Genomic DNA, 22302 nt, shown 5'->3' with positions numbered 1-22302 from the left:
AAACAAATTCCTCAAGAGTTGCTTAATTTTTTTTCTTTTTTTAATTTCACGACTTCACAAATACGTTCCCCGCTTTTTCTTCTTGTCTTGGTCGCCAGGTATCGTGGTGCCGAGCCATTACTGCTTAAGAAGGGCGCGGAGTCCGACGGCCTGGCAGGCTGACACAAGTATCGCGAGGCAAGAACTAGGCTCTCCTTGGCTGCAGGGCTAGGCGGCCCGACGTCCTCAGCCCCGGAAGCGCATCCTCGCCGTCGTCGGCCTTCCTGTTCCAGGCAGCATCGGGCTCCGCGCGTCTCGGTGGTATCCCGCGGTCCGCGCCGGCCCTGCCCCAGCCGAGGGCCCCCGCGCGGCCAGGGCCGCAGCTGGTAGCCCCGTGCCTTTAGGAAGGCCGCGAGATTACGGTAAGTACCTCGGTGGCGCTAGTGTGCGTCTCCGAAACGGGAGCAGTCCGGCTTCCCTCCACATACTTGGGAGCCTCCTGCAATCTGGCCTTCCTCGTGATTTGGGACCTCGGTCCCTGACCCCACTTTGCCTGCCAGTATCCAGAGTAACTGCAGCATCCCTTCTGGGCTCCGAGTGTGAATCTCTGGAAAAGGCGGAATCCGGGAGGTAGGGTCACAGGTAGCAAGCCCTTCTCGGAGACTGTAGGATAGAAAAAGGGGATTGGAAAGGATTGAGCCCCAGAGCTGTGGCCCGGAAGAGGTCTTGGCGGGAGGGTTGGGCTGGCCTGGCCTCGAACTCCGGGTCTCTACCGCTTACGGGGCTTCACCTTTGGGAAATCCCTACTTAACCCTACCACCGAAGAGCGGTAAGACCTCCGCTTTGGCCTCCTACTTTCTACGTCAAAAAGAAAAAAAAAATCACAAAATTAAGAAATGGACCGGCTGTGTATTCTGAGTATTGCCTTGAAGCTGGAAGCACCTGTTTAAAAATCAGGATTTGCACCCTGGTGTTTGATCTCCGACCTCTGTCTGACACTTGTAAATTGGATCGATCAAATGCCCTCCTGGGAAAGAAGTCTTGATATTCCACCTAGTAACCTCAGGATTTCCTTCTTGGATGTATTACTGTTACTATTACTATTTTTAAGAGTTAGCCAAGCCTGGTCGTTCAGATCGCATTGCCCCAGGTTCCTTCAAATGATTGATATGAATAGGTTGTTTTTTATGGCCATAAGAAAGGAAAAGGCAGTTCTTACCTAATGAGCTTTTTTGTGTTGCTTTTTTTTTTTTTAAACAGGCCACTTGTACAGTACACTTATACACTTTCCCAGACCTATTACTCCATTTTTATACCTCCCAAAGCCCCTGGTATTGGTTCCCTTGTTAGCAACATAATAAGCTTGGACATGTGCTTAATAGAAATTTGTCTAAAACATTTTCATTTAAAATCCCCTCTGAACCACTCAGAAATACAACCCAGTTAATGTGGTGTGCTGCAAGGAAACAAGGGTCTCTGGAGCCCAGGTGGTGAGGTAGATTTGTCCTCTCCATTTCTCTTTTTTTTTTTTTTTTGAGAGGGCATCTCCCATATTTATTGATCAAATGGTTGTTAACAACAATAAAATTCTGTATAGGGGAGTCAATGTACAATCATTAATCAACCCCAAGCCTAATTCTCAACAGTCTCCAATCTTCTGAAGCATAACGAACAAGTTCTTACATGGTGAACAAGTTCTTACATAGTGAATAAGTTCTTACATGGTGAACAGTGCAAGGGCAGTCATATCACAGAAACTTTCAGTTTTGATCACGCATCATGTACTATAAACAAGTCAGATATGATTATTCGTTTGATTTTTATACTTGATTTATATGTGAATCCCACATTTCTCCCTTATTATTATTATTTTTAAATAAAATGCTGAAGTGGTAGGTAGATGCAAGATAAAGGTAGAAAACATAATTTAGTGCTGTAAGAGGGTAAATGTAGATGATCAGGTCTGTGCCTATAGACTATTAATCCAACCTAGACAAGGGCAACAAAACATCCACGGATGCAGAAGATTTCTCTCAAAACGGGGGGTGAGGTTCTAAGCCTCACCTCTGTTGATCCCCAATTTCTCACCTGATGGCCCCCCTGCGACTGTGCTGTCTTAGGTTATTCCTCCCTTGAGGAATCTTACCCGTCTCTGGCTAGCCAGTCATCTTCCGGGGCCATACAGGGAAATGTAAAGTTGGTAAGTGAGAGAGAAGCAATATTCTTTGAAAAGGTTAGCTTTTTACTTCTTTGCAGATTTATGCCCTGTGGCTTCTATGCCCAGCATTTGTCTTGAGGTATCGTTACCACTTGGAAGAATTATGATACTCGGTAATTTTCGATATGAGGCACGAATTCTACTAAAGGGTTGTGATTAGGAAGGAAGAAGAAAAGCTATAGAAGTAGCAGACAGAAGAAAACATGGGAAGATTGATTATTTCTTTGACATATCTTCTTGTAGAGTAACATAAGCATGTATAGGTTTTAACAAACTACTAATTAAATTGCATACACACATTAACATAATAGGAATACAGCTACATAACAGAAGCAGACCTACAATTACCAGCCATATCCAGTGAAACCAAGAAAACCAGTTAGGTACCCTAGGCATTTGTGAAAACTTATCAATGATATGATGGATATTGTCTAACAATTTGAATAGTTTGAGAAAAATCAGACAAATTAAAACAACACATTTCTGGGAACTGTTCACATCCCATATGTTCTTTTAACAGTAGACAGTTTATAGTCACACGACTTTGGAGCACTGCAACTTGCACTTCTAATTCTTGGTTGAGTTCCGACAGAATAGATCCAGTCAAATTTGTTGTTTTACTGTACGCACAGGCCAGCTTAGATATCTCCTTCTTCATTCCAATGGCAAGTCCAGGAACTGGTGGGATGAATGCAGCTACAACTGCAACAGCACCAGGAACTTTGTTGAAGTTTTTTGATGATCATCTTCTGGAATGACTCTTCCAGAGGATGTTGATGTTGGAAGTTCTTCATATCATATCTTAATTCGTTTTCTGGGTAGCCAAATTAGGCTTTGATCCGCTGTATAAACACAAACAAACCCTTTGCCTACACTTTTATATGACCTTTATACCATTGTGAAGAACCTATTGGAGATCAACACACAGGAACTGCTTTTTTTTTTTAAAAAAAAAAGAAAGGAATATTATCAGAAAAATGTACTACCATAGCTGATCATCTGACACCCTTTAAAAGATCAAAATTAAGGATATGTAAAGCATGCATTAATCATTAATTTGCAGTTAGTTTTATCCTATCGGCATAATCCCCTTTTTCTTTCTCTTTTTTTTGTTATCATTAATCTACAATTACATGAAGAATATTATGTTTACTAGGCTCTCCCCTACACCAAGTCCCCTCCACAAACCCCATTACAGTCACTGTCCATCAGCACAGCAAAATGTTGTAGAATCACTACTTGTCTTCTCTGTGTTACACAGCCCTCCCATTTCTCCCACCCCCCACATTATGCATGCTAATCATAATACCCCCTTTCTTCTCCCCCCACCTTATCCCTCCATACCCACCCATCCTCCCCAGTCCCTTTCCCTTTGGTACCTGTTAGTCCATTCTTGGGTTCTGTGACTCTGCTGCTGTTTTGTTCCTTCAGTTTTTCCTTTGTTCTTTTACTCCACAGATGAGTGAAATCATTTGGTATTTGTCTTTCTCCACTTGGCTTATTTCACTGAGCATAATACCCTCTAGCTCCATCCATGTTGTTGCAAATGGTAGGATTTCTTTTCTTCTTATGGCTGAATAATATTCCATTGTGTATATGTACCACATCTTCTTTATCCATTCATCTACTGATGGACACTTAGGTTGCTTCCAATTCTTGGCTATTGTAAATAGTGCTGCAATAAACATAGGGGTGCAGATGTCTTTTTCAAACTGGAGTGCTGCATTCTTAGGGTAAATTCCTAGGAGTGGAATTCCTGGGTCAAATGGTAAGTCTATTTTGAGCATTTTGAGGAAACTCCATACTGTTTTCCACAATGGTTGAACTAATTTACATTCCCACCAGCAGTGTAGGTGGGTTCCCCTTTCTCCACAACCTCGCCAACATTTGTTGTTGTTTGTCTTTTGGATGGTAGCCATCCTTACTGGTGTGAGGTGGTATCTCATTGTGGTTTTAATTTGCATTTCTCTGATAACTAGCGATGTGGAGCATCTTTTCATGTGTCTGTTGGCCATCTGAATTTCTTTTTTGGAGAACTGTCCAGTTCCTCTGCCCATTTTTTAATTGGATTATTTGTTTTTTGTTTGTTGAGGTGTGTGAGCTCTTTATATATTTTGGATGTCAAGCCTTTATCGGATCTGTCATTTACAAATATATTCTCCCATACTGTGGGGTACCTTTTTGTTCTATTGATGGTGTCTTTTGTTGTACAGAAGCTTTTCAGCTTAATATAGTCCCACTTGTTCATTTTTGCTTTTGTTTTCGTTGCCTGGGGAGATATGTTCAAGAAGAGGTCACTCATGTTTATGTCTAAGAGATTTTTGCCTATGTTTTTTTCTAAGAGTTTTATGGTTTCATGACTTACATTCAGGTCTTTGATCCATTTCAAATTTACTTTTGTGTGTGGGGTTAGACAATGGTCCAGTTTCATTCTCTTATATGTAGCTGTCCAGTTTTGCCAGCACCATCTGTAGAAGAGACTGTCATTTCCCCATTGCATGTCCATGGCTCCTTTATCAAATATTAATTGACCATATATGTTTGGGTTAATGTCTGGAGTCTGTAATCTGTTCCACTGGTCTGTGGCTCTGTTCTTGTGCCAGTACAAATTGTCTTGATTACTATGGCTTTGTAGTAGAGCTTGAAGTTGGGGAGTGAGATCCCCCCCCCCACTTTATTCTTCTTTTCTCAGGATTGCTTTGGCTATTTGGGGACTTTGGTGGTTCCATATGAATTTTTGAACTATTTGTTCCAGTTCGTTGAAGAATGTTGTTGGTAATTTGATAGGGATTGCATCGAATCTGTATATTGCTTTGGGCAGGATGGCCATTTTGACTATATTAATTCTTCCTAGCCAGGAGCATGGGATGAGTTTCCATTTGTTAATGTCCCCTTTAATTTCTCTTAAGAGTTTCTTGTAGTTTTCAGGGTATAGGTCTTTCACTTCTTTGGTTAGGTTTATTCCTAAGTATTTTATTCTTTTTGATGCAATTGTGACTGGACTTGTTTTCCTGATTTCTCTTTCTATTGGTTCATTGTTATTGTATAGGAAAGCCACAGATTTCTGTGTGTTAATTTTGTATCCTGCAACTTTGCTGTGTTCTGATATCTGTTCTAGTAGTTTTGGAGTGGAGTCTTCAGGGTTTTTTATGTACAATATCATGTCATCTGCAAATAGTGACAGTTTAACTTCTTCTTTACCAATCTGGATTCCTTGTATTTCTTTGTTTTGTCTAATTGCTGTGGCTAGGACCTCCAGTCCTATGTTAAATAACGGTGGGGAGAGTGGGCATCCCTGTCTTGTTCCCAAACTCAGAGGAAAAGCTTTCAGCTTCTCACTGTTCAGTATGATGTTGGCTGTGGGTTTATCATATATGACCTTTATTATGTTGAGGTACTTGCCCTCTATACCCATTTTGCTGATAGTTTTTATCATGAATGGATGTTGAATTTTGTCAAATGCTTTTTCAGCATCTATGGAGATGATCGTGGTTTTTGTCCTTCTTTTTGTTGATGTGGTGGATGATGTTGATGGATTTTCGAAAGTTGTACCATCCTTGCATCCGTGGGATGAATCCCACTTGGTCATGGTGTATGATCCTTTTGATATATTTTTTAATTCGGTTTGCTAATAGTTCACTGAGTATTTTTGCATCTACATTCATCAGGGATATTGGTCTGTAATTTTCTTTTTTGGTGGGCTCTTTGCCTGGTTTTGATATTAGGGTGATGTTGTTTTCATAGAATGAGTTTAGAAGTATTCCCTCCTCTTCTATTTTTTAGAAAACTTTAAGGAAAATGGGTATTATGTCTTCTTTGTATGTCTGATAAAATTCTGATGTAAATCCATCTGGCCCGGGGGTTTTGTTCTGGGGTAGTTTTTTGATTACCGTTTCAATTTCTTTGCTCATAATTGGTTTGTTTAGATTTTCTGTTTCTTCCTTGGTCAGTCTTGAAAGGTTGTATTTTTCTAGGAAGTTGTCGATTTCTTTTAGGTTTTCCAGCTTGTTAGCATATAGGTTTTCATAGTAATCTTTAATAATTCTTTGTATTTCTGTGGAGTCTGTCGTGATTTTTCCATTCTCATTTCTGATTCTGTTGATGTGTGTTGATTCTCTTTTTCTCTTAATAAGTTTGGCTAGAGGCTTATCTATTTTGTTTATTTTCTCGAAGAACCAGCTCTTGGTTTCATTGATTTTTTCTATTGTTTTATTCTTCTCAATTTTGTTTATTTCTTTGATCTTTATTATGTCTCTCCTTCTGCTGACTTTAGGCCTCATTTGTTCTTCTTTTTCCAGTTTCGATAATTGTGATGTTAGACTATTCATTTGGGATTGTTCATCCTTCTTTAAGTGTGCCTGGATTGCTATATACTTTCCTCTTAAGACTGCTTTCACTGCCTCTCACAGAAGTTGGGGTTTTGTGTTGTTGTTGTCATTTGTTTCCATATATTCCTTGGTCTCTATTTTAATTTGTTCATTGATCCATTGATTTTTTTAGGAGTATGTTGTTAAGCCTCCATGTGTTTGTGAGTCTTTTTTTTTTCTTTGTAGAATTTATTTCTAGTTTTATACCTTTGTGGTCTGAAAAGTTGGTTGATAGAATTTCAATCTTTTGGAATTTACTGAGGCTCTTTTTGTTACCTAGTATGTGGTCTATTCTGGAGAATGTTCCATGTGCACTTGAGAAGAATGTATACCCTCTTGCTTCTGGGTGTAGAGTTCTATAGATGTCTATTAGGTCCATCTGTTCTAGTGTGTTGTTCAGTGCCTCTGTGTCCTTACTTATTTTCTGTCTGGTGTATCTGTCCTTTGGAGTGAATGGTGTTTTGAAGTCTCCTAAAATGAATGCATTGCATTCTATTTCCCCCTTTAGTTCTGTTAGTATTTGTTTCACATATGCTGGTGCTCCTGTGTTGGGTGCATATATATTTATAATGGTTATATCCTCTTGTTGGACTGAGCCCTGTATCATTATCTAATGTCCTTCTTTATCTTTTGTTACTTTCTTTGTTTTGAAGTCTGTTTTGTCTGATACTAGTCCTGCAACCCCTGCTTTCTTCTCTCTGTTGTTTGCCTGAAATATGTTTTTCTATCCCTTGACTTTTAGTCTGTGCATGTCTTTGGGTTTGAGGTGAGTTTCTTGTAAGCAGCATATAGATGGGTCTTGCTTTTTTACCCATTCTATTACTCTGTGTCTTTTGATTGGTGCATTCACTCCATTTACATTTAGGGTGACTATTGAAAGATATGTACTTATTGTCATTGCAGGCTTTAGATTCGTGGTTACCAAAGGTTCGAGGTTAGCTTCTTTAGTATCTTACTGCCTAACTTAGCTTGCTTATTGAGCTGTTATATACACTGTCTGGAGATTCTTTTCTTCTCTCCCTTCTTATTCCTCCTCCTCCATTCTTTATATGTTGGTTGTTCTATTCTGTGCTCTTTCGTGTTTCCTTTTACTGCTTTTAGTGGGTAGTTGATTTTATTTTTTGCCTTTAGTTAGTATTTGGTTGGTCTGCTTTCTTTGCTGTGATTTTATTTTCTCTGGTGACATCTGTTTAGTCTTAGGAGTGCTCCCGTCTAGAATAGTCCGTCTAGAATACCCTGTAGAGGTGGTTTGTGGGAGGCAAATTCCCTGAAATTTTTGCTTGTCTGGGAATTGTTTAATCCCTCCTTCATATTTAAATGATAATCATGCTGGATACAGTATCCTTGGTTCAAGGCCCTTCTGTTTCATTGCATTAAATATATCATGCCATTCTCTTCTGGCCTGTAATATTTCTGTTGGGAAGTCTGATGATAGCCTGATGGGTTTTCCTTTGTAGGTGACCTTTTTCCTCTCTCTAGCTGCCTTAAAAACTCTGTCCTTGTCCTTGATCTTTGTCATTTTAATTATTATGTGTCTTGGTAGTGTCCTCCTTGGGTCCCTTCTGTTGGGGGTTCTGTGCACTTTCGTGGTCTGATTGATTATTTCCTTCCCCAGTTTGGGGAAGTTTTCAGCAATTATTTCTTCAAATACACTTCCTACCCCCTTTTCTTTCTCTTCTTCTTCTGGTACCCCTATAATGCAGATATTGTTCCTTTTGGATTGGTCACACAGTTCTCTTAATATTGTTTCATTCCTGGAGATCCTTTTATCTCTCTATGTGTCAGCTTCTATGCTTTCCTGTTCTCTGGTTTCTGTTCCATCAATGGCCTTTTGCATCTTATCCATTGTGCTTATAAATCCTTCGAGAGTTTGTTTCACTTCCGTAATCTCCTTCTGGACGTCTGTAATCTCCCTCCAGACGTCTGTAATCTCCCTCCGGACCTCATCTCTTAACTCTTGTATATTTCTCTGCATCTCCATCAGCATGTTGATGATTTTTATTTTGAATTCTTTTTCAGGAAGACTGGTTAGGTCTGTCTCCTTCTCAGGTGTTGTCTCTGTAATCTTTGTCTGCTTCAAATTTTGCCTTTTCATGGTGATAGAGATAGTTTGCAGAGCTGGCATGAGTGACAGCTGGAAGAACTTCCCTTCTTGTTGGTTTGTGGACTTCCTCTCCTGGGAGAACAGCGACCTCTAGTGGCTTGTGCTGGGCAGCTGCATGCAGACAGGGCTTCTGATTCTTGCCCTGCTGCTATGGAGTTTATCTCCACTGTTGCTGTGGGCATGGCCTGCCTTGGGCTGCTGCTCCGATATGGTGAAGCCGCGTTGGAGGGGGAACGGCTGGGAGGCTGTTTATCTCTGTGAGGGCCTCTGAGCTGCCCTGCTATCCAGGAGTTTAGGGTGCCCGGAGTTCCCTGCTGCTGGACTAAGTATCCCAGGACTTCCGTCCGGCGGTGGGGTCACTGTCCCTTTAAGACTTACAAAAAGCACTCGCTTTTCTTTGTTCCCAGGGCGCCGGCTGCAGGGACCTGCTCACAGGTCTTACTGTCCTGTTTCCCTAGTATCCAGGACCCCACGCATGCACTGTGTCTGCGCCTGGTGCGGATGGCTAGGGCTAGCTATTTACCAGTCCTGTGCTCCCTCTCCCTCCCCGCTCCGACTCCTCTCCTCACACCCAGAGCTGGGGTGTGGGGCGCTCGGGTCCTGACAGGCCGGGGCTTGTATCTTACCCCCTTCGTGAAGCACTGGGTTCTCGCAGGTGTGGATGTGGTCTGGATGTTGTCCTGTGTCTTCTGGTTTCTCTTTTAGGAAGAGTTGTCTTTGTTGTATTTTCAAAAATATATGTGGTTTTGGGAGGAGATTTCTGCTGCTCTACTCATGCCGCCATCTTGGCTCCGCCTCCTTGTCCTCTCCATTTTTTATGCCAGTTTGCAAGAGTACTTTAGCGGGGTGTCTGAACATGCGCCAAGCCAGTCTGTTACAGATGGGAGACTCTTTGGAAGCCTATGGTTCTGTCCTTCTCTTCCAACCAGGTGCATTCTGGCAAAATGTAGCTACGGCACTGCCCTTTTAAACATTCTTCCATTTCTCACCCTACCTATCATTCCTCTCTCTGCCACTATCCCTCATTTAACCTCAAATAGAAGCTCAGGCTGCCTGCCTTGACTTGTATTTCTTTTGGAAGGTAGAGAACAAATAGGGCCTGGAGATTAACTGGCACTATCTGACCTCTTGCTACTGTGGCATACTATGTCTTGCATATGATCCTTTATTTATTATTATATCCTTTATTCTCTCTTTCCTAAGCTTGGTGTTAGTAACCTTTTTCCAGGCCTTGCCTCCAACTCCAAGGCACTATCTTACCATAAGTAAGATACAGAGAGAAGCGAATGGCTCTCTGGCTTTGGGATGGGATTGAGACTGGAACCCAAGTTAGAACTCTCTCCCAGAAACTCAGTTCAGTAACAGTAAAGAAAGCAAAAGAACGCTGCAAGAATGTGCCTTGGCTATGTTTGCTGGGAATGTGGTGGTGGTGTATATTGGATGAGGTGGGATTTGTTCCATAGACATTGGAGACAAACTCATAATGAAAGAGAAAAACATGGAAAAATCATTTTTAGAGCTGGGCAAAACCTCAAAATTAATCCAAGCTCTGTCATAAGTCACTAAGATCTTTACACTCTTCCCTCTTGTATAAGGTCTTCTACAGCTGCCATAACAAAATAGCAGACTGCATATCTTAAACAATGGAAATTTATTTTCTCACAGTTCCAGAGGCTGGACATCCAACATCAAGGTGTCAACAGGTTTGGTTTCTTCTCAGGACTTTCTCCTTGGCTTGCAGTCAGCCACCATCTTGCTGCATCCTTATATGTTCCTCCATCCGATCATGTTGTCTGTGTCCTAATCCTCTCTTCTAGTAAGGACATCTGTCCTATTGGATTAGGACCCACCCATATGTCCTCATTTTACTTTTTAATTACCTTTTTAAAGGCCCTATCTCCAAATGCAGTCACAGTCTGAGGTACTTGGGTTTAGGACTTAAACCTATGAATTTGGAGGGGACCCAGATCATTGTAGTATGTACATTATTGACACCAACTGGTAAATTCCCGTAAGTAAATCCCAGATTTTAGCACACCTACATCTCCTCTTTTTACTCATCATTTGCATATTTCTATTGCAAAAGAAATACAGTATTTGCTTTTTATTTCACTAGTAGTCTTTTTTTCTTAAAGCTGTTTCTGCCAGTTAATTTGAACTTCAGATGTCTTTTTCTAGTGAAGAAATAGAAGTGTTTATAAGTAACAAAAGGATTTTAAGAAAAGGATGGAGCAAATACTTCCTCTCCCCTAATGCTGCTGAGGGAGAGACCTTTTATACATTATAAAACAAGCAGTCTGATTAAATGAAGAATTAAATTGAGAACTTTCACAAGAATTCCAGTCCAGTTCTTTGCAATATGAAGATAAGTAATTCAAAACTTTCACTAACTTGTGAGTTTTGTTTTCTGTTAATATAATTTTGTCCTTGTTAAGAGTTGTTAGATTCCTTAAACTATAAAAATTTTTGCCATATCTTGGGAAAATCACCTGTCTTGATGATTTCTTGCCTTGGTGAGGCCATTTGAAGTCTATCTCTATTCCCAAAGTTATAAAGTTACTTATGAGATTTATCTACCAATTAATAATAATTCATGATGGGATATTTATAATCCTATGACTTCTATATTTATTACCTAACCAATTATTTCTTTTTATATACTTAAAATATGTTGTTTGTTTTATATTAGTAGACCTTTTATTTTTTTTAGCAGTTTTAGGCTTATAGAAAAATTGAGCAGAAAGTACAGCTCCTCCTATTAACAACTTGTGTTAGTGTGGTACATTGTTAGAGCCAATACAGTTGATGAGCCAATATCTATACATTGTTATTAACTAAAGTCCATAGGGTTCACTCTTTGTGTTGTGTAGTTCCGTGGGTTTTGCCAAATGCATGTTGTGTATTCACCATTACAGTAGCATAAAAAAGTCCCCTGTGCTCAAACTTGAATAATTTAGTAACACTGTATAGTAAGAGGACCTCCCTCCCCAACCCTTCTTGGCCTTCCTGGAAATGAAATGACCTTTTACCCCATTGTCCCTTTTTCATTATTTGTGTATATCTCCTACATTTGTAAGGTCTGTGGAGAGTCAGCCACCTGGTCTCCTGATAAGCTTCCTAAAGGTGAGTTTTAAAGAACTAATCCATATTGATGTACTCAGATACAACATCCAGCCAGTAGCCTGTTTTCCTGGAGTTTATCTTTATTGTCACCTACTGTGTTTCGGCCTTTGACATGTGGCGATCATGGCCCCCTGCTTGGGATGGACTGCAAGGGATCTAACATGAAGAAGACTGAGCCCAGGAAACAGACTGTGAGCATTCCCACACCAGGACATGGGCTAAGAAACACAATTTTGGAATGAGATGGAAGGAGAATGGTATGGAGTGTCCATTCTTTAGGGAAGTGTATCCTGGAACAAAAGCTCACCCTTTGGTTTCCTCTCTCTTTCTCTGGTAACAAAAAGACCTCTAAGAATATATACAGATTATTTAGGATGACCTTATCACTTACTGTCCAAGTTGACACACTTTTGAGAGTGAGAGACAGCACTATTAATAATTATACTAGGGCAATAGGCACAAACTAAGTCACCCTAACATTAGACCATACCAATTTTCATACCATAAAATTTCTGTCAACATGTTCCTTGATTGTAAGAACAGTTGTCTTTTCCTACCTGTTCCTTTCTTGGCACACCATTATCATACCCGAAGTTGACCTATTTTTCTTTATGTCTAAATTTGGATTTTTAAAAAACTTTCATTCTCTAAGAATTGTTCAAATATTTCTTTAGTGGTACATTTGGGAGAGAGAGAAAGGGGGCTATAATTAGGTGTGAATTCATCTATCTAGGGGAGATCCCCTGGGAGAGAGCTGTTTGGTCTAGCTAGATCAGTAGAACTGCTTGCTGTTTGTCTCTGTGGCAACAGGGACTTGGCCCCTCGGTAATTTAGAATATTTAAAGGCAAGGGGAGAGCACAGTAAAGGAAAAGAAGGGTCCAATTTATTTCACATTGGTTTCCAGTGAATTATTTTTCACTATAAGAATAAAACTGTTTCTCCTCTCAATTTTAATGCCTGTTCCCAAAATTTCTTAGAAGGTACTAAGGGAAATAATAATTTAGGCACTATAAATAAAGAAATTATTTAAGGAGAACTCCCACTTTTTTTCTTCCCTTTTCTTTATATTGACTCTAATTTCTCCCTCTGTGCCTCAAGAAGGAAGGAAAAATTAAAAATTACCAGATATTCTGCTCATAGTGAGAAAATGGGGAGAAAAATAGATAATTTGATGTTTTAGCACCATTTACAAGTGTTTGCTTTTCCAAGGAACATAATAAAAAAATGTTAAGTTTGCTCAAGAACCATGTTTGCCCACTATGTCTAGGTAGTGAAGTCCAGCAAAAAGAAAACAAAACTGGAGAAATTTGAAAACAAGGTAATGATTCTTTTTTCTGAAAATGTTATGGGATGTGAGAGAGCATAGGGTTACAGAATTACCCAGGAAACATTTAAAGGGTGGGACAGAAGGTATGAGTAGCTAATTTTGGCCTAAAGCTTTAAAAAAGTCACACAGTACTTGTGAATGCCAGCCATACGCCCAGATCCTAATTACTCAAACTCAAAATAAATCACTTTCTATTCTATATTGCCCTGAATCTGTGCTCTGACCTACTTACCTTTTGTAAGTAGTTTTTATTCTTGAGCAGATGCATAAAATTTATTTTTGTAAAGTATAGAGAACAATGGTATATTAGCAGTAGCCCTCCTCCTTCCCCCAGTTCAAGGAAGAGAATGTCACCTCCCACCCCCTTACCCCATGACCTCTCCCAACTATTATCCCTTTCTTAACCCCCTCTGAGGTACTATTGTCCTGATTTTTATATTTATCCCTTGCTTTTTTTAGTGTTACTACATGCTTGTAGCCTAAGTGTTGTTATTTAGTTTACACTTATAAATAGATCTATACTTTTCATATTTTGCAGCCTCCTGTTTTTGTTCAACATTATATTCTTGAGATTTATCCATATTTTTGCATGTAGCTATAGTTATTCATTTCTGCTGCTGAATAGTAATCCCTTGCATAGATATTACCAAAATATATTTATCTATTCTAATATTAAAGGACATTGGACAGTTTTCAGTTTTTTAAGTTGCTATAAACATTCTTGGAGGGATTTCCTGTGCACACCTCCAAGAAATCCTCTAGGTAAACACTTAAAAGTGAAATTGCTTTAGATAATGCCACATTGTTTTCCAAAGTAAATATACCAGTGTATGCACACCTAAACACACACCCCAGCAGTTTGTGTTTTAATTGTTCCACATCTGCTGAGCCTCTGATATTGTCAGTTTAGTTTTCACCAATTTGATGGATGTGAAATGTTATCTCCTATGATTTTAGTATACATATCCGATATTACTGAGGCTGAGTGTATTTTTATGTGTTTATTCACCATTCTTGCTTCTCCTGAGAGGTACTTGCTAACACTTTCTTGCCCGTTGTTTTTAAATTTTCATTTTGTCTTTTTCTTGCGGATCTGTAGGTATTCTTTATATATTCTGGATTCTATTCCTTTGCCAATTATATGTGTTATGAATATCTTTGCCCAGCTTGCAACTTAATTTTTACTTTTTTTCATGCTTTTTTATTTACACAAATTGTTAATTTTAATATAGTCATATTTGAATTATAATGTAGTTAAATTTGTCAGTTTTTTCCTTAATGGTTTATACTTTTTGTGTCTTATTTTAAAAAAAACTTTCTAGGAGCAGAGTGAGCAAGACAGAAGAATCCCCTGGACTGGCAAAGCCATCTGCCAAGCACTGCTGCTACCATGCCCAAGAGAAAGGCAAAAGGAGACACTAAAGGTGACAAAGTGAAGGTGAAGGATGAGCCACAGAGGAGATCAGCAAGGTTGTCTGCTAAACCTGCCCCTCCAAAACCAGAGCCCAAGCCTAAGAAGGCTCCTGCAAAGAAGGGAGAAAAGCTCCCCAAAAGGAGAAAGGGGAAAGCAGATAATGGTAAGGATGGGAGCAACCCTGCAAAGAACCAGGATGCCTCCACAGCCCAGTCACAGAAGGCAGAAGGCACTGGGGATGCCAAGTGAAGTATACTTTTTTGATAGCTCTGTACTTCTAGTGACTCTACTGTTTGAAATAGTTTTTTTTTAATCAAGTTTTATAAAAATGTAGATTTTTTTTTTTTAACTTACGTTGTCAGCATACAGGACACTTTGTTGTTTTCTTTTGTGGAAAGTACAAATACCACTAACAGAATGTCTCAGAACCTGGATTGAAATGAGAGAAAATAGGATTTTCTATCCTCATTTATGAAGATTATTCTTGGTTACCAGGAGAGATTCTCTGAAATTCACACATCAGCCACTTTGGCTCAGAGAAAGCCTTACAGTATGGAGAAGCAAAATTTCATGTCTTCTCCTTTCCTGATGCCATCAGCATATAGTTCCTGAAATCAAGAGTTGTGATGTGGCTTCAGCACCCCTAAAATCAGCTGTGTTGGGTAACACCTCGTCCTTCCGTTGATAACACCAAGGCGGTGTTGCTCAAAAGAGCGAAGATTCCTGTTTGTAGCTTGTGGATCATCCAATTGATTAGCCTGTAGTGTTTAATTCCTTTCCTCCATGTCAGAGTTGACCAGTGAAAAGCTTTTATATGTCTCATGTGAAATATCCTTCCCTTCTGAAAACTTTTCCTGCTCAAAGCAGCAGCAGAAGACTTGACTTTTTGGAAAGGGGAATTTGTAAGTTGTAAAATGTTATGGATTGTTACCCATGCTACTAGAAGCATCTGTTTTTGAAAAGTATCTTTTAAAGCTGGATACAAGTTGGCTTGCTGAAGGGGTCATTATTTCCTTCCCAAAGTCATAAAGATACTCTTTATGTCTTGTGAGAGTTTTATAGTTTTGTCTTCACATTTGTTTTTAGTCTTTCCTGAAATGATTTTCAGTGTATGTGCTGCTGAAGTGAGCACTCCTGAACTGATTTTTGTGAACAATATGATACAGAAGCTCAATCTAATATTTTTTCCACATAATGTCCCAGCACCATTTTCTGAAATGTTCATCCTTTCCCCACTAATCTGTAACACTGGGTCTTTCATAAATCAAGCTTCTATGTATGTGTTAGGGGTTGGGGGATAGTCTGTGGATGGTTTCTGTTTCTGACTCACTGGTCAGTTGGTCTAACCTTGTGGCAGTACTGCACAGTCCTGAGTAGTAAAACGTTAGAAAAAGGTCTTTATACCTCAGGACAAATCCCATCTCATCCTCCAATATCACCACCAAATTTTTCTTCCTTGGGAGTATCTTGACTATTCTTAAAAACGCTTACATTCTTATATACTTGGCTATTCTTGTCTATACGCCTTGATTTACTCTTCCATACAACTTTTAGAATTAGATTGACAAGTTCTAAATCAAACAAATGTTGGAATTTTTATTGGATCTGTATTAAATTTATAAATTACAATATTGAGACTTCTAATCCATAAACATCGTATAGTTCTCCATTTATTTAAGCTTTTAAAATGCCTTTCAATAAAGTTTTATAATTTCTCCATAAATGTCTTCTTTTGTTAATATTTCCTATGGACTTTATACTTTTTGATGCTATTTTATGTGTAGTTTTAGTTACTACATTTTCTGTTTTTAGCTAAAGTTGATTTTTTTATCCAGTAATCTTGCTAAACTTGCATTAATTCCTATATAGCTGTATATTCTTTGGGTTTTTTTGTATAAATAACTATATATTCTGTATATGCAAACAATTTCATTTTTTCAGTCCTTACACTTTTTTCCTTTTTCTCAGGCTAGGCATTGTCCAAGTGCTAGGAGTACAGCAGTAAACCAAACAAGGTCTTTGTTTTCACCAAGCTTATATTCTGTTGTTTGGAAGGAGGGGTAGACAGAAATTTATATGACTAGGGGCCTTAAGTAGGGAAGTCCTCTCTGATTAGATGACATTTGAGCACAGCACTTAACAAAATAAAATAACAAAAGATGTAAATATGAAGAGAAGACTTTCCAGCAGAGGCAATAGCAAAATGCAGAGATGAGGTGAAAATGTGTTTTGCATGCTGAGGAAGAACAAGGAGGTCAAAGTGGCTGAATTGGAGTGAGAGTGAGGAAGAGTGGTAGTATGATTGAAGAAATAGCCAGGGGCCAGAAATTGGAAGACCCGCCAGGTTGTAATTTTTCTTTAATGGGATACTATTAGAGTTTTGAACAGAGAAACGACAACCTAAGTTTGTATGTGTGTATATGGCTGATACATGGGTAGTAGGCTGTAAGGGGAAGAACTGAAGGAGGGATACCAGTTAAGTGGCTGTCATAACTGAGTTGGTGGAAATTCTCATTTATCATACTGTATTACCATCCTTCCTCTACCAACTATTCCCACCCATTTTATTTGGTAAACAACAAGTATCTGTTGTTTGCCTTCTCTTTGTCAAACAACAGATCAGGATCAAACGTAAACATTCCCTATTTTCAGAGTCCAAAGTCAAATGTAAGAAAGGCACCACACAGTAGTGTGCTTAGTGTTATGGTAATACTGCTGGATACCCTAACCCTGATGCCAGAGCGTGAGATTTCCTGGGGCATTTTGACACCTAAGTGGCAAAATGAAAGAAGGAGTTGGTCAAGCAAGGAATGGGGAAAGGGCTTTTAGTTTTAGTAAAATAACATTTGCAAAGATGTTAAGAGCTTAATGTGGTGCATAGTAGATACCAAAAAAATTATTTGTTGAATCAAAAAAATAAATGCATAACCAAATTGTTTTTTTGCAATACTAGATTTCTTATTTAGTACTTATTGTTTGCCAGATGCTGTCTGCCACTGATGTACATGCATAATTTTATTTCTGTGACCCTGTGAGTTGAATCTTACTATCCCCATTTTACTTTACATTTGGTGAAACTGAGGCAGAGATTAAATAATTTACCCTGAGGCCATACAGTGAGCACAATCAAGAATCAGACTCAAATCTATAACTCCAGAGCCTAGAAGCTTAATTGTTGAAAAAAAATCACTGCTTTAGATCTAATGTAATCCACCCCAAAAAATAATTTGGTGTTTCTGAGTATAAGGAATTTCCGAAGGTGCCATTAGGAAATAATCATAACAAGTAATAATATTCTACAAGATAAACAGTTGTAATTTCCAATAAAGGAAGTAATGAAAGGACAATAAATTCCATGGATAAAGTTGGCCTATGGAATCTAGAATGTCAATCTATCTTCAGCAACATAAAGCTAGAAGGGGTATTGTTTCTGTACGAGCATACTAATTTTTTGACAAATATTCCTGAAGTGGGGAAGAGCAAATTAAATAATAAATAAGTCTTTAAGCCTCCTTTCCCTACTTTTCTGATTCATTTGGCACTTGACAGTTCCTAACTGTAAACTCACAAATTAACATCCTGGTTTACAAATATTTTGAGAATATGGGTGTCTGACATACAACAGTCTGAGTGATCCATAATTTTCAATAATCAAATATCTGAACCTCAAAACTGAGGCATCAATCCTGGAAGAGTTGGAAAGAAGAGGGAGGAAAACTTATTTTCCCGTATCCGTGCTTGTCTCTCCTCTTCCTACTATCAGAAGTGGTCATATTTGTTAGGAAAGAGTATAAAACCTAAATGTAATTTATTCCCACTAGGATGTTTAAACATTTTAACAGTAAGGTATTAACAAAGGGCCACGTGGTGGAAGCTGCTCGGGCTGAGGGTGGGGGTGGGGGAATTGATAAGGGCCTGGCGATACCTGTTAGAGTTTTTTTAAACCTACCAATAAAATTAAGACAAATGTAAAGGAAAGATATAACTGGCTTAGGCGACATCCAGGGAAGAATGTGAACCCTGCAGTACTCAGCCAATGAGGAACCAGGGGAGGGACTCACATACTAGGAGATAAATTATTGGCGCCAAATTCCCCAGGTGTGCCTGCCCACCAGACCCCCGATTTTGCAAGACCATCATTAAAGCCTCGCTCCGCTGTTCTCTTTGTCTCTGTGTCCAGTTATTAAATATGGACCAGTGGGTGTGTTTCTCTCACAATTTGGGGGCTTGTCCGGGATCCTCTTGCCTGTGTGTGGTGGGGGCCCAAGCGGAGTGGGAAGATGCGTCCCGCCCGGCTTTGGGTGGCCCGCTGTGTCTGGGCATCTCACCGTCGCACGGAAGCCGAGGGGAGACCCGAGACTGTTGTGCAGAGACAGCGTGACCGACACAGGGGAGAAAACAAAGGCACCGCGGTAACCAAGCAACCTCTTGCACGTGCCAAGGTGGAAAAATTGGGCTGTAAGTACTGCCTTGGTGGTTGGGTATTTTTCAGAGGTTGAGTGTGTGTGTGGCTGAGACGTGTAATCTCGGGGTGTATGCAAGAAACTTCCATTATGGGGGTTGAGTATACAGGGATCTCAGACACAGGGACCTCCTGAAGGATGGGAAATACAAATTCTAGGCCTAGGGAAGCAGAGAAAGGGAACCAGATGAGCTTCCTTGGAATTCTCCCCAGATAGCCTGCTGGGGTGAAGGTTACGGTACTGGGGGGATACCTCCTGTACCGGGTTAAGGACAAACAGAAGATAATCAAATTTTGCTGTTTTGTCTGGATTAAAGTTAGACCAGATGAAAACTGGCTTTGCCAGGTTTGAGTTATTTTTTTATAGTAATAAAGCCTCCAGTTCACCTGAGGAATCTGTTGGTTACCAAGGGTGCTTCTCCTATTTCCCCTCAACACCAGGGAAGGGAAAGCGAAGGAGGAGGGACTACAAGAGACTGCCCAGGACAAGCCCTGGTGTTGGGAGATCATTGTGTATTTTCCTCAGTCCCTTTCCCCGTCGCAGCCGCAGCGGAGAGTTGAGGGGCGGGGACACGGCGGTGAGGCGGAGTGAGAGTTTTGTTTGGAGTTACTCCTGGACAGAGAAAGTGAGGCCGCTTCAGGAGGGAGGGGAGCCCTGAGAGGTTGGAGAGAGAAAGTTTGAAGTTAAAAGGTTGTGCACTTTGAGGGTGCCGGTGGCCTCGGAGAGAGGAGCGCCCCAGGGGTTGGAGGTTCCCTTTATAAAGATTCTTTAATAAGAGTGTGGCCGGGACCTGGAGGTGTAGACTTGTTAGGTGGTCTCAAGTATCTTTGATGAGACATTGTATTTCTTATCAGTCCTCTAGGTAATTCTGCAAAATTAGTGTAACACAAGAAATTTACTGCTTTTAGTCCCCTCCCACGATAGCAGTTTGCTGGTTTGGGAGCATATCAGGACTGGCTGCCCTTCTTCCAAGGAAGGCAGAGTTATTGTCTGCTAATGAGTAAGTTGAAAGTCTTGCTTCTTGACCTCCTGGGTATTAAAATGCAATCGTTAGGATGAAATCCTTCCTGCCTTTTGCTGTGTTGTTTACGGCTGCGCCTGCATGCTAAATTGATTGCCTGGGTTGCACACTTTTTGATTGGGGTTGGAAAGAAAAAAAAAATTGCATATAGGTAAAGTTAAAAAAAAGAAAAGAAGAGCCTGGGCCTGTATGATTAACATAATAATGACAGGCGATGCTGAAGTACCCTCTCCTTTATCTGAGGAATATTCAAACATTCCAGGCCAAGTTGCTCCTGTCTTTTTGAGCTTTAATTAATTAACTCTGGGTCTTTTCAGTGGACTTCCCTGGCCTTTTTCTCTTTCCACCCCACTCATACCTATTTAACATTGGGACCCACTTTCTTGTCTCCCTCCCTATGGGTAAAACTAACATTTCCAGAATATCTCGCCTGGCTTTGGCATATCTGCATATCAACAGGCGTTCAGAAGTGGAAAGAAGTATGGCTTTAGTGCATTTGCAGCTTTCCTCAGAGAGAAGTTCATCTCCTATCAATGGGTAATTACCTGGGCAATGGAAGGCTATTCTGTACCTGAGAGGTGAGGGGGAGGGCGGGTTTTTGGCTGATGCTGGAGCCTGAAAGAGAAACGGCCCTAAACTGCAGCTTGTGAGCAATAAATAGATTTTAAATTTTATTTCTCCCTTTGACTGATTTCAGTTTTTAGAGGTATTTTGCCCCAAGATTTCCTCTCCCCATCCTTAACAATATAAGAAGGACTTAGAGTTTCCCCTTGCCTTCTGAGGAGTCCACCAGGAATCCCAAAATGTTTCCATTGAGAGAGGTCCCACTAGGACAAGAGGAAATTTGTTAATGCTCCCCTCATGGGTACTGAGGTGAGAAATTTTAAGCATAGCTAGAAGATCCCCTTGGCCTAGTGGACCAACTAGATCAACTCCTGGGACCTAATTTATATACTTAGGTTGAACTGATATCCATCATGAATATCATATTCCCTGGTGGTGAGAGGTGGGAACAAAAACACCCACTAGGCCAGGGTGTCCAGTCAGGGGAAAACAAGTGTTCCCAAATGTAGGTCCTAGATGAGATAATAATAAAGGGGATAGAATTAAAATGCAGGATCTTCGAGAGCTAATTATAAAGGGAATTAGGGAATCAGTCCCAGTATCTCAAAATGTTTCTAAGGTGTTTGAAGTCCAATGGGAAAAGGAAGAAACCCCAACTGCATTTTCACAGAGACTCAGGGACCAGATGAGAAAGTATTCAGGACTTGACCCAGAAGCTCAGGTAGGACAGGGTCTTTTAAAAGTCAATTTTGTAACCAAAAGTTGGCCAGATATTGCTAAGAAATTACAGAATTTCAATGGATGGAATGAGAAACCTATAGAGGAATTACTGAGAGAAGCTCAAAGTGTTTGTTAGAAGAGAGGCTAGAAGCTTGTATTTCAAATTGTTAGAGGGGGAGAGCCAGACCCTCTCCAATGGACCCCAGGGGAACTGCAAATTCTAGAGGAATTGAAAGCAATCCTTTTATCACTGCCGCAGTCCTGACACTCCCATCATTAAAGAAGCTGTTTGCAAGGTTCTACTTAATCAGTGGGCTGGGTGCTGGCTAACAGTCTCAAATTTTAAAATACGGAATTGATTCATGGGGAATTAATTAAGGAAGCTCTAGAAAATCTTGTACTTCCAGCTGAGATTTCTATAATGCATGTGAATGGTCATCAGAAAGGAAGTTCTTATGAAGCAACAAGTAGTAGGATTGCTGATGTAGCTGCTAAAAAGGCTGCATCTGAAGATGAAATTAGGTTTTTGAACCTCACCCCAAATATCCCTAAAATTTCATTGATCCCAAAGTTTTCTGAAAAAGAGATTAAGAAGCTACAGGAGGTGGGGGCATCTCGAGATGAGAAAGGGAAGTAGACTTTACCAGATGGGAGAGAAATGATCGGCCAGCCTATTATGAGAGAGCTGATGAACATGTTACACAGAGGGAGCCATTGGAGTCCCCAGGCGATGTGTGATGCTTTGCTAAAGGTTTATGGGTGTATTAGCATTTACACTATTGCCAAATGGGTTTGTAGGAGCTGCATAATGTGCCAAAGAATTACTAAGAAGTGTATGAGAAAGCCAGTATCTAGAGGGAGATTCCCCAAAATAAGACCATTCCAAAGTATTCGAATTGACTTTACTGAGATGCCGAAAGTGGGAAAGCTTAAATATTTAGCAGTGATTGTTGACCATCTCACTGGATGGGTGGAGGCCCACCCACTAACAACTGCAATGG

General features: G+C 40.0%; 1 protein-coding gene across 6 annotated transcripts; it reads left to right on the top strand.

Annotated features, from left to right (window-relative positions):
- The first annotated feature begins 215 nt into the window (after nt 1-215).
- On the top strand, nt 216-16256 carry HMGN4 (high mobility group nucleosomal binding domain 4). 6 transcript variants are annotated; one of them, XM_036882852.2, is made up of 4 exons: nt 231-401; nt 11746-11791; nt 11944-12048; nt 14442-16256. In XM_036882852.2, exon 4 carries the CDS (start codon nt 14510-14512, stop codon nt 14780-14782), a length of 273 nt encoding a protein of 90 aa, XP_036738747.1. In that variant the 5' UTR covers nt 231-401; nt 11746-11791; nt 11944-12048; nt 14442-14509; the 3' UTR covers nt 14783-16256. The 6 variants fall into 6 exon arrangements, with proteins under 6 accessions (XP_036738918.1, XP_036739002.1, XP_036738747.1 ...); XM_036883023.2 differs by lacking the exon at nt 11944-12048 and having other exon boundaries at nt 216-401; XM_036882934.2 differs by lacking the exon at nt 11746-11791.
- Nucleotides 16257-22302: the final 6046 nt, after the last annotated feature.

This window comes from Manis pentadactyla, chromosome 16 (assembly GCF_030020395.1).
Source record: "Manis pentadactyla isolate mManPen7 chromosome 16, mManPen7.hap1, whole genome shotgun sequence".
Taxonomy (NCBI): domain Eukaryota; kingdom Metazoa; phylum Chordata; class Mammalia; order Pholidota; family Manidae; genus Manis; species Manis pentadactyla.
The sequence above is the reverse complement of the archived record's forward strand: the minus strand, read 5'-3'. Positions and strand labels throughout refer to the sequence as shown.